At 43.7% G+C, this 17,364-nt stretch overlaps 1 protein-coding gene across 1 annotated transcript; it reads left to right on the forward strand.

The window, feature by feature from the left end:
• The first annotated feature begins 7,177 nt into the window (after window positions 1–7,177).
• fth1a (ferritin, heavy polypeptide 1a) lies at window positions 7,178–16,538 on the forward strand. Its single transcript, XM_068046156.1, is given in 5 exon segments — window positions 7,178–7,471; window positions 9,968–10,114; window positions 14,120–14,245; window positions 16,152–16,296; window positions 16,299–16,538. Coding segments are annotated over 5 exon segments (540 nt in total). The 5' UTR covers window positions 7,178–7,369; the 3' UTR covers window positions 16,319–16,538.
• Window positions 16,539–17,364: the final 826 nt, after the last annotated feature.

Consider the following 17,364-nt stretch of genomic DNA (forward strand, 5'->3'; position numbering starts at 1 on the left):
TAAATGCAACTTGTTGTTTCTGGTATATTGTAATAGCTGAGTATTTTGTTATACTGCCCTTGCTGCTGCAGAGGTGTAAATAAAGTTAGTTCAATAATGCCTGCTGGCTGTGAGTTCACATGTTCGTCTTACTCAGTGAAATACACAATGGAAAGGTGTCGATGAGGAAGCGACATGCTGTTTGATACGATTTGCCTGTCATTGCGACATATAGCCCACATACCTGGCATCGCACCAGCACTGGAATTCATATACCACATTACTCATTTGTGTGGTAGGCATGTTTTTACATGTAAATCACTCAGGAAATATTGGTTATATATGTTTTAGTTGTGATTACAGTAACAACAAGCAAGCTGTAAGATTAGTTAAGATAGGGGTGGTTTATACCCCCTTCTAAAGTGGGAACAGACTTGGCAGCACAAAGCTTCTTGTGAATCGACTTTATTGAGATAAAGGTAAGGACAAGTTTATTAAGTTTTCAGATAACCATAGTCACAAACTCAGGCAGTGATTAACAGTCTAAAAGATTATACTACCCATATTAGAGACTGGACAGCAGAGTGTATGACTCTTTCTCTTTCAGCTTCTGGTCTTCAAGTTTTTTGTTCAGTCTCTGTCTCCTCTCTTCTTGTTCTTTGAAAATTCTCTGCTGTACAGGGACAAAGACAAGACATCTTTTATCCCGGCTGCTATCAATTAACCCTTCCTTCTCCAAATCATCTTTAGCTTTGTGTTTAAAGGTTGCCTTTCTTAACCAACCAAGACTCATTTTGTGATGTTTGCTAACCTTTTGGATTTATGTAAGAAATACCCCCTTGTGCTGACTACTTTATCTCAATGCTTTTACATTTCATCGTCCCTTATCTCATTACGAGGCAAATCTACATTTTGTTCTCACAGAAGCTGTTTTCACTGTCTGCTCTCAAGCTCTCACCCTTTACTGCAAGTATGCATTCTAAAACTTGACATAATCTCCCAGAATCCCTCTACCTTGACATCTTGTCTATACTGTACTCTATTTCCTAAGTTTTCCAGTCGTGGGCTGTGAAGTGGCAAGTAACATTCGCGTCACACAAGTGCCAGGCAATGAATATCTCAAACAAGTGAGAATCTAACCATCTGCCTTGACATTCAATGGCATTATGATTTTTTAAAAATTCATTCATGGGATGTAGGCGTCACTGGCCAGGCCAGCATTTATTGCCCATCCCTAATTGCACTTGAGAAAGTGGTGGTAAGCTGCCTTCTTGAACCGCTGCAATCCATTTGGGGTAGGTATACAGACAGTGCTGTTAGGAAGGGAGTTCCAGGATTTTGACCCAACGACAGTGAAGGAACGGTGATATAGTTCCAAGTCAGGATGGTGTGTGACTTGGAGGGGAACTTGCAGATGGTGGTGTTCCCATGTATTTGCTGCCCTTGTCCTTCTAGTTGGTAGGGATCGCGGGTTTGGAAGGTGCTGTCTAAGGAGCCTTGGTGCATTGCTGCAGTACATCTTGTAGATGGTACACACTGCTGCCACTATGCGTCGGTGGTGGAGGGAGTGAATGCTTGTAGATGGGGTGCCAATCAAGCGGGCTGCTTGTCCTGGATGGTGTCGAGCTTCTTGAGTGTTGTTGGAGCTGCACCCATCCAGGCAAGTGGAGAGTATTCCATCACACTCCTGACTTGTGCCTTGTAGATGGTGGACAGGCTTTGGGGAGTCAGGAGGTGAGTTACTCGCCTCAGGATTCCTAGCCCCTGACCTGCTCTTGTAGCCACGGTATTTATATGGCTACTCCAGTTCAGTTTCTGGTCAATGGTAGCCCCTTGGATGTTGACAGTGGGGGATTCAGCGATGGTAATGCCATTGAATGTGAAGCGGAGATGGTTAGATTCTCTCTTGTTGGAGATGGTCATTGCCTGGCACTTGAGTGGCGCGAATGTTACTTGCCACTTATTAGCCCAAGCCTGGATATTGTCCAGGTCTTGCTGCATTTCTACACGGACTGCTTCTGTATCTGAGGAGTCACGAATGGTGCTGAACATAGTGCAATCGTCAGCGAACATCCCCACTTCTGACCTTATGATTGAAGGAAGGTCATTGATGAAGCAGCTAAAGATGGTTGGGCCGAGGACACCATCCTGAGGAACTCCTGCAGTGATGTCGTGGAGCTCAGATGATTGACCTCCAACAACCACAACCATCTTCCTTTGCGCTAGGTATGACTCCAGCCAGCAGAGGGTTTTCCCCCTGATTCCCATTGACCTCAGTTTTGCTAGGGCTCCTTGATGCCATACTTGGTCAAATGCTGCCTTGATGTCAAGGGCAGTCACTCTCACCTCACCTCTTGAGTTCAGCACTTTTGTCCATGTTTGAACCAAGGCTGTAATGAGGTCAGGAGCTGAGTGGCCCTGGCGGAACCCAAACTGAGCGTCACTAAGCAGGTTATTGCTAAGCAAGTGCCGCTTGATGGCACTGTTGATGACACCTTCCATCACTTTACTGATGGTTGAGAGTAGGCTGATGGGGCAGTAATTGGCCGGGTTGGACTTGTCCTGCTTTTTGTGTACAGGACATACCTGGGCAATTTTCCACATTGCAGGGTAGATACCAGTGTTGTAGCTGTACTGGAACAGCTTGGCTAGGGGCGCGGCATGTTCTGGAGCACAGGTCTTCAGTACTATTGCCGGAATATTGTCAGGGCCCATAGCTGTTGCAGTATCCAGTGCCTTCAGTTGTTTCTTGATATCACGCGGAGTGAATCGAATTGGCTGAAGTCTGGCATCTGTGATGCTGGGGACTTCAGGAGGAGGCCGAGATGGATCATCAACTCGGCACTTCTGGCTGAAGATTGTTGCAAATGCTTCAGCCTTATCTTTCACACTGATGTGCTGGGCTCCCCCATCATTGAGGATGGGGATATTTCTGGAGTCACCTCCTCCAGTTAGTTGTTTAATTGTCCACCACCATTCACGGCTGGATGTGGCAGGACTGCAGAGCTTAGATCTGATCCGTTGGTTATGGGATTGATTAGCTCTGTCTATCGCATGCTGCTTACGCAGTTTGGCATGCAAGTAGTCCTGGGTTGTAGCTTCCCCAGGTTGACACCTCATTTTGAGGTATGCCTGGTGCTGCTCCTGGCATGCCCTCCTGCACTCTTCATTGAACCAGGGTTGGTCTCCTGGCTTGATGGTAATGGCAGAGTGGGGGATATGCCGGGCCATGAGGTTACAGATTGTGGTTGAGTACAATTCTGCTGCTTCTGATGGCCCACAGCGCCTCATGGATGCCTAGTTTTGCATTGCTAGATCTGTTCGAAATCTATCCCATTTGGCACGGTGATAGTGCCACACAACACGATGGACGGTATCCTCAATGTGAAGGCGGGACCTCGTCTCCACAAGGACTGTGCGGTGGTCACTCCTACCAATACTGTCATGGACAGAAGCATCTGCGGCAGGCAGATTGGTGAGGACGAGGTCAAGTATGTTTTTCCCTCGTGTTGGTTCCCCCACCACCTGCCGCAGACCCAGTCTAGCAGCTATATCCTTTAGGACCCGGCCAGCTCGGTCAGTAGTGGTGCTACCGAGCCACTCTTGGTGATGGACATTGAAGTCCCCCACCCAGAGTACATTTTGTGCCCATTATGATTGCTGAATCCGCCACTATTGGCATCCTGGGGATTACCAATGACCAGAAACTGAACTGGTGTAGCCATATAAAAACCATGACGACAAGAGCAGGTCAAAGGCTAGGAATCCTGTGGCAAGTAACTCACCTACTGACTCCCCAAAGCCTGTCCACCATATACAAAGCACAAGTCAGGAGTGTGATGGAATACTCTCCACTTGCCTGGACAGGTGCAGCTCCAACAACACTCAAGAAGCTCGACACCATCCAGGACAAAGAAGCCCGCTTGACTGGCACCCCATCCACAGACATTCATTCTCTCCACCACCAACGCCTAGGGGCAGCAGTGTGTACCATCTACAAAAGGCACTGCTGCAATGCATCAAGGCTCCTTAGACAGCACCTTCCAAACCCACGACCTCTACCACCTAGAAGGACAAGGGCAACAGATGCATGGGAACACCACCAACTGCAAGTTCCTCTCCAAGCCACACACAATCCTGACTTGGAACTATATCGCTGTGTCAAAATCCTGGAACTCACTTCCTAACAGCACTGTGGGTGTACCTACCCCACATGGGCGGCACAGTGGCGCAGTGGTTAGCACCGCAGCCTCACAGCTCCAGCGACCCAGGTTTGATTCTGAGTACTGCCTGTGCGGAATTTGCAAGTTCTCCCTGTGTCTGCGTGGGTTTCCGCCGGGTGCTCCGGTTTCCTCCCACCTCCAAAAGACTTGCAGGTTGATAGGTAAATTGGCCATTATAAATTGCCCCTAGTGTAGGTAGGTGGTAGGAGAATGGTGGGGATGTGGTAGAAAATATGGGGGTAGTGTAGGGTTAGTATAAATGGGTGGTTGTTGGTCGGCACAGACTCGGTGGGCCGAAGAGCCTGTTTCAGTGCTGTATCTCTAAATAAAAAAATAAATAATAAATAAATGGACTGCAGCAGTTCAAAGAAAAACACCTTCTCAAAGGCAATTAGGGATGGCAATAAATGTTGGCCTAGCGGCGATGCCCACATCTCATGAATGTTAAAAAAAAGTATGAGTGCTTGGGCCCCAGCTATTCACAATCTATATCAATAATTTGGATGAGTGGACCAGATGTAATACTTCCAAGTTTGCTGATGACACAAACTGGGTGGGAATGTGATAAAATAAAAGCAAATTACTGGGGATGCTGGAAATCTGAAATAAAGACAGGAAGTGCTGGAAATACTCAGCATGTCTGGCAGCATCTATGGAGAGAGAAACAAAGTTAACATTTCAGTCTATGATGGAATATAATGTGGAAAAAGGTGAAATTGTCCACTTTGGTAGAAAAAACAGAAATGCAGAGTATTTTTGAAATGGTGAGATATTGGGAATTGTTGCGGTCCAAAGGGACCTGAGTGCCCTTGTTCATAAGTCACTGAAAGTCAACGTGCAGGGGCAGCAAGCAATTAGGAAGGTACATGGTATGTCCCAGGCCCCAAACACTCCTTTCAGGTGAAGCAGCGATTTACTTGTACTTCTTTCAATGTAGTATACTGTATTCGCTGCTCACAGTGTGGTCTCCTCTACATTGGGGAGACCAAGCGCAGACTGGGTGACCGCTTTGCGGAACATCTCCGCTCAGTCCGCAAGCAGGACCCTGAGCTTCCGGTTGCTTGCCATTTCAACACTCCCCCCTGCTCTCATGCTCACATCTCTGTCCTGGGATTGCTGCAGTGTTCCAGTGAACATCAACGCAAGCTCGAGGAACAGCATCTCATCTGCCGATTAGGCACACTACAGCCTGCCGGACTGAACATTGAGTTCAATAATTTCAGAGCATGACAGCCCCCCATTTTACTTTCATTTTTAATTATTTTTTCTTTTTTTTTACATTTTTTACAATCTTTTTTTTGCATTTATTTCATTTCATCTTAGTTTGTTCAGTTTGCTTACCCACTGTTTTTTTTCAGGTTTGCACTTGCTGCTGTTCAATATTCAGTGCATTAACACCTAATCTGTACTAATGCTTTGTCTTTCAACACACCGTTAACATATTGTTTGCCTTTGCTCCATGACCTTTTGGTCAGCTATGTGGCCTGGTCCAATCTAGACCTCCTTTGTTATCTCTTGCCCCACCCCGACCTCACTTGCTTATAACCTGTGACTTTTCTAATATTTGTCAGTTCCGAAGAAGGGTCACTGACCCAAAACGTTAACTCTGCTTCTCTTTTCACAGATGCTGCCAGACCTGCTGAGTGGTTCCAGCATTTCTTGTTTTTATTACATGATATGTTGGCCTTTATTGCAAGAGGATTTGAGTACAGGAATAAAGATGTCTTGCTTCAATTGTATAGCACCTTGGTAAGATCGCACCTGGAGTATTGTGTACAGTTCTGGTCTCCTTACCTAATGAAGGATATACTTTCCAGAGAAGAAGTGCAACAAAGGTTCACCAGACTGATTCCTGGAATGGCGGGATTGTCCTATGAGGAGAGATTGTGGAGACTGGGCCTATAGTCTCAAGAGTTTAGAAGAATAAGAGGTGATCTTATTGAAGCATACAAAATATTTGCAAGGCTTGACAGGGTTTATGCAGGATCGTTCCCCTTGCTGGGGGGTGGGGGTCTAGAACCAGGGGACATAGTCTCAGAATAAGAGATCTACCAGTTAGGACTGTGAAGAATTTCTTCACTCAGAGGTTTGTGCATCTTTGGAATTCTTTACCCCAGAGGGCTGTGGAAGCTGAGTCATTGAGTATATTCAAGACAAGAGATTGACAGATTTGTAGATATTGAAGACATCAAGGGATATGGGGATAGTGTGGGAATATGGCGTTGAAATACATCAGCCACGATCTAGCTGAATGGCACAGCAGGCTCGAAGAGCCGCATGGCCTACTCCTTCTCCTATTTGTTATGTTCATCCTGTTATTGTCATGCTGGTATCACACTATATGCGATACTTATATCACTGTTGTTTTACAAAGGCTATTAACAGAGATGGGGTGTCTTTAACTATCTGTGAGGGCTGTGGCGGTGGGGACTCATGGCCGAAACAAAGATAACGGGCAGTCAACGGTTTAGCAGAAATGATGCGCATTTTCCTGTCGAAGGCAAATGCTCCATAAAATGGCTGTCAGTCTGGACAAGGTCGCGGCCGAGTGTGATAATGCGCTTTCGCCCTGACTCTGTCCCTCCATTACCAGCAGGCCCGCCACGACAGACACCTTTTGTTTTACTAATAAAATGATGAGGCGTAAATTGAACCTCTTTGTCCTGATTTTCCTTCATTTTAGTTTTTAAACGCAAATTAGCACAAACGAATTTGAGAAGGAAAGAAAGCACATGCTTTGCCCTTGCCTCTCCTTCCCCCTTCGCCTTTAACGGCCCTTCCGCGCGGTCACTGCTTCAGGCGCGAGACCCCACTTCAGAATTGGACAAAGAATGGCATCTCGAGCAGCCAATGAAGCCGCACGTTCCTAGCAGTTGAAGGCAGGGCGCGCGCTCCTGGGGTTGGGGGCGGGGCGCGAATTGTTTTTGAAAGTTCCGGAAGTTCCCCCCAACCACGGGCGGCCCCAACAATACGCATGCGCGCCATGTCTTTACATAAGGGTCAGTTGCGAGACAGGGTGCAATCAGTGAGGGAGAGATAGTGTTCCTGCTTCAACAGTGATTGAACGGAACCTTTATTCCCAGCTGTTTTATCCGTTTGCCACGCACGGCTCTCTCCACATACACAGTATCGTTATATCTTGTTACGTATCTACTCCGTCCTTCGCCATGAGTTCCCAAGTGCGACAAAATTACCACCCTGACTGCGAGGCCGCCATCAGCCGCCAGATCAACCTGGAACTGTACGCGTCTTATGTCTATCTCTCCATGGTGAGTACCGTCCGCAGGTTAGAGATGGAAGGCGGTTACTATTTCTGGTTGACTGGGGCGAGAGTTCTGCGTGACTCGAAGGGCGATGGTGAGATCAGAGTGAGAGGGAGGCCATGCCCAGGGTGGGGGAGGGAATTACAGAGTAAAACGCCTCTCTTGCCCTCCTTTGTCTCTTCCCTTCCCCTCCCCCTCTCTGTCTCGAGCCCTGTGGGTGAAACATGATATTTCCATGGTAGCTTAGCAGCACGATGGAAAAAAAATGGGTGCAATGTGAAAAAGCTGGTTCACTTGTATTTATATAGTGCTTTATTGCATCACTGCAATGTCACTGAATTACTTTGAAGTGTAGTAATGTGGGTAAATGCAGCGAAATCTGTTTCAAACAACGAGATGAAAGGCCAGATGTTGGTTGGAAACGAATGTTGGCCAGACGCCTGGTAGCTCCCTGCTTTTGTTCAAAATTCATCTGAACCATTGGAGCAAGGAGTGTGCTTGTAATATCTTATTGGTTGGATGGTGTCTCTTGTAGATACCAGTCTATATTTTCTTTAATACATTTGCAGGCTGTGGGCATTGTTGCTAAAGTCATCTCAGCATTTATTGCCCTTGATCATGGTGAGCTGCTGCCTTGAATACAACTGTGTAGCTTGTTGGGCCATTTCAGAGGACAATTAAGAGTCAACCACATTGATGTGGGTCTGAAGTCACATGTAGTCCAAACTGGGTAAAGACAACAGATTTGCTTTATTGAAAGACATTAGTGAACCAGATGGGTTTTTACATCAATCCAGTAATTTCATGGCCACCATTATTTATGCTAGCCTTTTAATTCCAGGTTTTATTTAATTAAAATTCCCAGTTGCTGTGGTTAGTTTGCACTTGTGTTTCTGGATTACTAGTTTAGCAACTATGCAACTGTATCCCTCCATCCTCTGTTCCTAAATGCTTTATAGTCTGAATTATTTTTGAAGTACAGTGACTGTTTTCTGTGTAAATATGGCAACAAGGTTCCACTAATAAGAGATAAATGACTAGTTAACTCTCTGCTAGGTGGCTGCTTGACTGCTTCATTTGCAAAGGATGTTCCTTCAGGTTTTTTTTACCCTTGTCTTCAAATGTTTCCTTTAGAACATGTCTGTTTGAATGCCTTTTCTTAGCCTCCCATCTGGCAATTGTACTGTGATGCATTGCATTTCTCTTTTAATAAGAGTGCTAAGTAAATTTAGTTATTGGCACCTACTGATTTGTTTCCTGTGCTGTAGTGTGAATATTAACCTTTTTAAATTAGGTATTTGCATCCACAAGGAGTCTATCCCCTCAAAGATTGGTATAGTGTAAAAATCATAATGAAGTGTAGAATATTTGGAGAAAACCTCTGACCTGTTTCTGTAACTTAAGCTGATATTGGTTGGGCACATCTCCTCAAAGGCCCAGTGTTTTTCTAATTTGGTATCTGTCTCAAACAATGCGGATGTCTTAGGCTGAGTTGAAAACTCCACTGTCCAAAACAGCCTGACGTTGAGAAGTCTGAAAGTTTGGCTGTTGCCTTTATTCAAGTAAAAGCAAAATTACTGTGGATGCTGGAAATCTGAAATAAAAACAAGAAATGCTGGAAATACTCCTCAGATCTGGCAGCATCTGAGGAGAGAGAAGCAGAGTTAATGTTTTAGGTCTGTGACCCTTCAAAACTCTCTCTCCTCAGATGCTGGCAGACCTGCTGAGTATTTCCAGCATTTCTTGTTTTTATTTATAGCTTTATTCAAGCACCAGAATAATGACCCAGAGCATTCACTTTTATGGGTTGGAGTTGAGCATTCCTTCTGTTGAAGGAACAGAATTAGGCAATTAGAACCATCAAACCTTTGAGCTTTGGTAGCATTAATTCCAATTTTTTTCCATATCTCTGTACCTAAAGACTATCTTTTATTCCTTTTCAAAATCCTCATCCTTATTTCAGCCCCTCCAATGCTTTTCAGTGTACTCTAGACCTGTGTTCTAGTATGTGCGTTCTACTCTTCTGGTTCTGGCTGCATCTTTTATACCTTCATCCTTTGACAAAGCCTTCAGCTGTTGGCCACATGCTTTAGAAAGCTCTAGCATTTAAAAAGCCTCTTTTAAAAACTTACCTCCTTCATCCTATCCTTGGTGTCCATTTTAGTTTTCAATTTTTTTGAAGTGCTTTCATTATGGGATGTGCTGGAGTACAACTTAACAAAATCTCATGCTGCTGAAAAACTCTGTGCACATGTGGATAACCACCTGCAGAAGGCAATAAATGTTTTGCAGTGTGGATTGGAGCCCAGTGGGTATTGATTTGGTTGTACATTCAATTTTCTTAGAACAAGTAGACAAGTTCAATTTTTTCAAGTTGAATTTGGTTTCTGAAACCAGAGGTGGATTATGCTAAGATGTTACAGTTGATACTTGAGCTGTTACTTTAGGAGCACATACTCAATATTTAACTGTATACAAATATACACACACTTTTCTTTTCAGTCCTTCTACTTTGACAGAGATGACATTGCATTGAAGAATTTTGCCAAATTCTTTCTGGAGCAATCCCATGAAGAGCGTGAACATGCTGAGAAACTGATGAAACTACAGAACCAGCGAGGAGGGCGCATCTTACTCCAGGATATCAAGGTTTAAGAAGCTCCCTAGTAGTACCCTACGATGTCTCTGTAGGCTTGTTAAAGCAATTAATTTTAGTTCAATCTATATTAAGAATTTAGACTGGCTCAGCTGAGTTGTACTAAACAGACTCGGGGGTGGGTATATTGGTTGAGAGTGAAAACGTGTTCAATGGATGCTGTGCTAATAAAATATCTGTTTAAAAGTATGGTTTTAGCACATAATTTTGGGCCTAATTGCAGAATACCATAATTTGAACTTCCCTGGAGGTGCTAAATCAGCCACCTCCAGATTTAACTTTCAAGTGCTGATTTAGATGCAGTTTTAATGGAGCAGTATGTGTAGACTGAATAGATGGCATGTGCTGGAAGTGGTCCTGCTGCCTGATGCACAGCAGCAGGTTTCAGGATGACTGAGACTGAGTGAAAGGGTACATAGGTTCTCAAACATGATGACACTGCAGGTTTTGGTACAGGCAATCCAGAGGAGGATGATGCCCTCTACCTGGATGTTGATAGTGTTCAAGTCTTGACAAAGTTTCACATTAGGAGACCTTTTCTGGTTCTGCTTCAAATCTCTAGCAGCAGGCCAAGAATAAAAGGGGCGGTGCAGTGGCTAGCACTGCAGCCTCACAGCTCCAGGGACCCGGGTTCGATTCTGGGTACTGCCTGTGTGGAGTTTGCAAGTTCTCCCTGTGACCGCGTGGGTTTCCGCCAGGTGCTCCGGTTTCCTCCCACAGCCAAAAGACTTGCAGGTTGATAGGTAAATTGGGCATTGTAAATTGCCCCTAGTGTCAGTAGGGAATATGGAATTACTGTAGGGTTAGTATAAATGGGTGGTCCTTGGTCAGCACAGACTCAGTGGGCCGAAGGGCCTGTTTCAGTGCTGTATCTCTAAATAAATTAAATAAAAAAAGTGTGCTCCATCTTCAAAATTAATCAGTTGGTTACTGTTGAGAGAGGGAATTAGGACAAGCACTAGCCATCAAAACACCATGCAGTCTTGTTGGTGAGTACTAGCAGGCAAATTAAGTGGCAGCTGCTTAAACTTCCAGACAGATGTCACCAGCACAAGCTTCAACTCCTTTACTGAGATGGTGTCTTGCACTAAACCAGTTTCAGTTTAAGACCCCATGTTGACCACCTCAGGCTCCTGAAGTATCCAGGGAAGATTTCTCCTCCCCCACATCTGTGCCAAGTTAGCTGCTCTCTGCTAGGGTGGCAGAAGATATTACAACTGGCATCTGCATCCCTGGTTTAGGAAAGGGAAAATCTCCCAGGGTTTCTAGTCCAATTACCATTGGTTGACTCCTGCTGTTTAGAAAACAGGTTTGGGCTTTGCTATGCTCCACTTGTTTTGCAGTTGAAGAGTAACCACCTGGTTGGATTGTTGTCTATGGAATCCTTTTCCCATCTGGGAAAAGAGAAATTTGACAAACAGAAGTTGAATCATAAAGGAAGGTGCTTTTGTTGACTGGTCTCAAACCAAATTCAGAGACAAATGCCTCTTTCCTGTTTGTTTTCCTTGAAAGTTTACACTTTCATACTTGGACATAATGGTAGACCAACTTTTTTTTTTTAAAGGAGGCCTGTGTATCATGGTATCTTTTGGTATTACAAAGTTCCTTTGCATTAGTGTCATTCAGAGGTTGAAGTTCTATATATGTGCTCTTCATGGCACATGAAGAAAAAATGCCAGGAAGCCCCAGGTCCAAAACTCTGAAAACTGAATAATCCCTGTTTGTCTTTGCATTGTTGTTGCCTTCTAGAGAATAGTAAATTATAAAGAATGTTCAAACACTTGATAGAGACATGAGTGTTATGTTAACTAGAGGTGATAAAATAGAACATTACGAATACATGTAACAAACTATACCTTGTATTGAAGGGGTATCATCCAGTGAAGCCAGTCTTCCTTTTAACTTGATACATCTTTTTATAAAGTGGTGATGGCTGGTTATCTAATCAAATAAGGAATGTAGACTTTTTATATCCACTGTCGTCTTCACAACTGCCTACCTTTACTGCCCCCCCCCCCCCCCCCCACCCCCACAAAAAGATCCCTTTTCACTGACCTGCACAGTTCTGCATCTTTAAGCCAATCCACACTGAAATCCAAGAAGCAAGTTTTCCAAATGGACAGCTGACTGGACCTAATATTCTATAATGTAGCTGAGGATAATAGAAATGTGGAAGTGGATCCTAGGAGGAATTCACTTTTCATTGAAAACCTGTGGTGCTAATTTCCAGTTTTCTTCCCTTGCCCCCCCCCCCCCATACTTGCCCACACACAATTGCAAACTCACTATTGTACTACTCTGCAATCTTTTAAACATCACTTTGCATTATCGATATCATTAAAGCTAATCGCTTAAGTTTGAAACCTACACTTTTTTTTAAAGGAAATTTCACCTGAAAATTCTTTAGTAGGATGTTTGGGTTGGGGGACTGGGAACAAGATTTTTAATTGCCTTTACCTGGTGAAATCCCCTTACTGGTTTCCCTTGGTGATGCTATGCCTGAAACTGTAGAATGGGTGGTTTGTTACCAGTCACCACAAAGGTCACTACTGTCTTGCACTCTTTTTTTTTTTGCCTTTGCTTTCCCCTACACTTCCTCCCCCACCCCCCCTGGGAGTGCTGCCTGAAGTTTTGTTGTAAAATGTTGAAGGCTTTTGGTTTCATAGTCCATAGCATGTGCTCTACAAAAAGGATCTGGATTGTCTATAGTGACTCATGAAGTAAACATTAAAAATTTTGAACTAAATTGCAGTCCTTTCCAGTGAGGAGGTAAATGGGCATCTGTTGTAGTTGCAAAGTACCAGAGAAATGACGACTAAAAATTGGGGTTCTGGAAGAGTGAACAAGTATACCTGAAGGATGTCCTTGAGTAGAAGATGATTTGCTTGGTGTGGGATCATCCTCTTGCACTGTTCAATAGTCTCAAATACTACTATCAAGATAGCAATTTACATGTACTTCTCCAATCTAATATACAATAGTCACTGGGGAGGTAAGGAGGTAGGTCAGGTGATGCTGTACACCTTTGTTCATCCACTCTTGCTCTGTGGCTTGTCCCTTTCTTAAAAAAAAATTTCCACGGACATATCAATTCGCTGCCCAAAAAGCAACCCCAAGCACTCCTGGCTGTGCTGTCAGAATGCTTTTATTTAGAGATACAGCACTGAAACAGGCCCTTGAGCCCACTGAGTCTGTGCTGACCAACAACCACCCATTTATACTAACCCTACATTAATCCCATATTCTCTACCACATCCCTGCCATTCTCCTACCACCTACCTACACTAGGGGAAATTTACAATGGCCAATTTACCTATCAACCTGCAAGTCTTTGGCTGTGGGAGGAAACCAGAGCATCCAGTGGAAACCCATGCAGTCACAGGGAGAACTTGAAAACTCCACACAGGCAGTACCCCGAACTGAACCCGGGTCACTGGAGCTGTGAGGCTGCAGTGCTAACCACTGTGCTGCTTGTTTAACATCAAATCCTGGATGAATCTCAACTTCCTCCTGTTCACTATTAGGAAGGCAATCCATTGCTTTTGGCACCCACTAAATTCTATTTGAATTGTCTTTCGTCAGTGGTACTAATACAGTACAAGGCCCACATATGCTCAGTCCTTTTTCATCTGTGGCTTTCTGCAGGCTTGCTTCTCTGTGTGCCAGGCTTTAATTCATGAGCTGCCCTCTGGGATTTAATGCTCCTCCCTCTTCCATTTCAGCACATGGCAACAAGAAAAGCTATTTAATATGGTTAATTTTGCATCGCATTTAACAGTTCTTTTGCAATATAACTATCCTATAGTTGCTGTTTTTGGTCTGGTATTCTTTTGGCAATTGCCCAGCCTGTTTTTTAATCAGGAATTCACTACTAAGAGTCGCTATGATATGGTTTAATATTCTGTGGGGATGCTGCTTTGGTGCTTGACAAAGTTAGCAATACTGATAACTACTTGATAGTTGAATGTGAAGTAACGGATGCATTTTTCTCTTGTTAGAAACCAGATCGTGATGAATGGGGAAGTGGCTTGGATGCAATGATATGTTCTCTGGAGCTGGAGAAGAGTGTGAACCAGTCGCTTTTAGAGTTGCATAAACTAGCTACAGACAGGAATGACCCACATGTATGTATTTTAAGTGTTCATGCCTGCTGGTGTGAGTCACTTGATTGTTTTATCAGTTCATAGCCAGTGTGCACTGTAGGCTGTGTCTTAACTAGAAAACTAGGTGTGGTGACTCTCAGTAAATGGAAGAATATTGAAGGAGTTCTTCGAATTTATGCTCTGTTTTCTTTCAGTTGGCTTTTAAGTGCAATTGTGGATGGGAACTTGGGTAAAGTTCTACTTGAAACTGTTTGACATTTGAAACTTGTGCTGTGATGGGAGTGTTTTTTTTTGTTTACTTTGTGACCAGAGTATCTTACAAAAAGCATATTCACTTTAATTCTTTTTAAACTGCATTTGGGACCAATATATGAAGCTTGGTGAAAGTACTAGGAATTTGCACCAGATCTCTGGTCCCTATCATTTTGCCAGTGCAACACTTCATTACTGAAGTAACCCATTACTGCATTTGAGACAGGTGGTATTCAAAAATCATAGAATTGGGAGAAATTGTAGTTTTGTAACATGTGCTACAATTCCACTTTTGCTGTATTGAAGCCATGGACTTGGATTTGTGTTTGAACTGGCTTAGATTTGGAATTTTGGACAAGACCATTAACTATTTACAGTTGGGATATTCTGATTTTTAACTTTGTTTACACTTTTAGTTCAGTAACTCAGTTTTTATCTTTTTACATTTCACCCCCACCCGGCAATGTCACCTTTTTTCATTGGCTGCATTTACTGAATACAACCACTAGGTGGTGCTGTACTGGCACATGCACAAATGCAGCCTCGTTGACTGAAATATCACTGTCTGCAACGTCTCAGGCAGCTGCCAGTAATAAAAATTTGACGATGAATTGAACCCAAACCCCCTTCGCCCCTCAATGGCCACCATCACCACCTCCACCATCCTCTCCCAAATGTATCCTGCTCACAGTTCCCAATTGCTCACTGCGTCATCCCACTGTTCTATCCCACACCTGTCTGCTTGCCATTCCCTCCTCCCTCACCACCCGGAGAAGTGGCAGGGTGTGCTAGTGGCAAGGCGGGAAGTGAGCAGGCACAGGAGAGAACAGGTGGGAGCGGGGGAAGAGAAGTGGTGGTTAAGGTGCCGATTGCAGGAGCGAGCGTGGTATGTTGGAGGGGATGGAGGTGACGATCACAACCATTGAGGGGTAAAGCAACACTCCAATGTCATTATGTGGTGATATAGATGCATGTTTTGAGTGCAGCAACTGAGGGAGCAGGGTGCTGTTTTAATGGTGGGGGGTATGGGCAATGGTGGTGGTCATGGTCATTGAAAGGGGTTTGGGTTCAATTTTTTGTCAAATTGAGCAGCACCATTTTTATTACTGGCAGCTGCATAAGTCCTCATGAAGTTTGTCAATGAGGCTGCATTTGTGCCAAAACTGTACCACCTAGTGGTTGTGTTGTCAGCAAACACATCCTTTATTTTTTTCCTTCCAAACCTGCCGTAACTGCAACGTAATTCCTTTGGCTGACTTGTGCAGTAACTTGCTGGCTGTAGCTGGATTTGGATGGATATTTTTAGATCAAATGTGCAGTTTGAATTTGCATTGCACTTTGTAAATACTCCATTTGGCCTTGTTCTAAGCAAGTGACTGTTAAGAACAGTGAGTTTCATTCCTACCTGTTGACTTTTTCTGACTGACTTTTATGCTAAACTGGAATTCTGAGCCAATGGCTTTTTTCAATGCTGCCCCCAACTAGCAGTTTTCATATAAACCTTGATAAATGTTAGCAGGCTGTTTAAATGGAGGTAATCTCATTTGAGTGTTTCTGGTCTTGTCTGGTTGTAGATTACTAGAGAACAATAGAATGGAAATCTTGCTGCCCTGGTGGTGGTTATTGGCATTTTAAATGCTGTTGACTAGCCTCATAATGTTTTGTTTCTCCACAGCTCTGTGACTTTCTGGAGACCCACTACCTGGATGAGCAGGTCAAGTCTATTAAACTACTAGGAGACCATGTAACCAACTTGCGGAGATTGGGTGCTCCTGAAAATGGAATGGCTGAATACTTATTTGACAAGCACACGTTGGGTAATGACAGCAGCTGAACACCTGAACTGTCTATCCCTTGCTGCTTACAGCATTGTCTGTCAAGCTCAGTGCATGTTTAACTTATGTTTGTAGTCCGTCCAGTTTTCATACCACCCAATTATGTAATTGATTGTACCACCATAACTTGAATGAGTTCTATTAAGCTGTATATTGGTGGGTTTATTGAAGTGTACTTGTAGAAAATGTTCTTTAGCTTTGCTCCAAATAAAGCAACTTGAACAGAAGTGCTGTTTTTGGCCTGTTTTTTAACTTTCCTCCAAAAGCACTGTCTTAAGAGTACAGTTCATTCTAGACAGAATGCAGACTATTGTATGTGGAGTGTCACAGCTGAGGCTGATCTTGTCTTGCATTTCCATGCACATAGCCTTTTTAAGAACATTAGGAACAGGCCCTTCAGTATGACAGCTGATCTACCTCAACACCACCTTCTTGCAGTATTCCCTTATCCCTTGCTGCTTCTGTTGGTACCCAAAAGTCTATGATCTGTCTTGAATTTACTCTGAGCATCTGCAGTTCCCTGGGGTAGTGAATTCCAAAGGTTGACAATCTTTTGAGTGAAGAAATTTTTCCATATCACCTAAATGGGTAACTATCTAACTTTATCCCGGGGGAAATATCTTGCCAGCATCTATCCTGTCGTGCCCCTTGAGAATTTATCAGTCACTTTCAGAAATGGAAAGCTGTAGGACTGCTGAACATTTGTCGCACGGTTGGGTAACTTGATGCAGACTGGGAATCAAAATGGAAGCAGCTGATCTGTATGGAAGTGTATAATGTGTCTATTCCTATAAGTTATGTTGGTTGTGGAAATCTCTTGAAGACTAAAAGGTGCAGCACAACTTATTGCACATTCCTTTGCCAAAGGCTACATCATCTAGCAGATGTACAAGATTGTGTCAACATTTTTTTTTTCTGGGGAGAGAATAAACAATGTTTCAGGTATCGACCCTTCAGATACTGAGCCTGCAGATTTCAGTGCAGTCAGCAACATGTATTTCCTGAACTAAACCAATGATTTTCCATTTGATGCACTCTTCTTGCTGAGATTAC

This window comes from Heterodontus francisci, chromosome 14, assembly GCF_036365525.1.
Source record: "Heterodontus francisci isolate sHetFra1 chromosome 14, sHetFra1.hap1, whole genome shotgun sequence".
In the NCBI taxonomy this organism is placed as follows: domain Eukaryota; kingdom Metazoa; phylum Chordata; class Chondrichthyes; order Heterodontiformes; family Heterodontidae; genus Heterodontus; species Heterodontus francisci.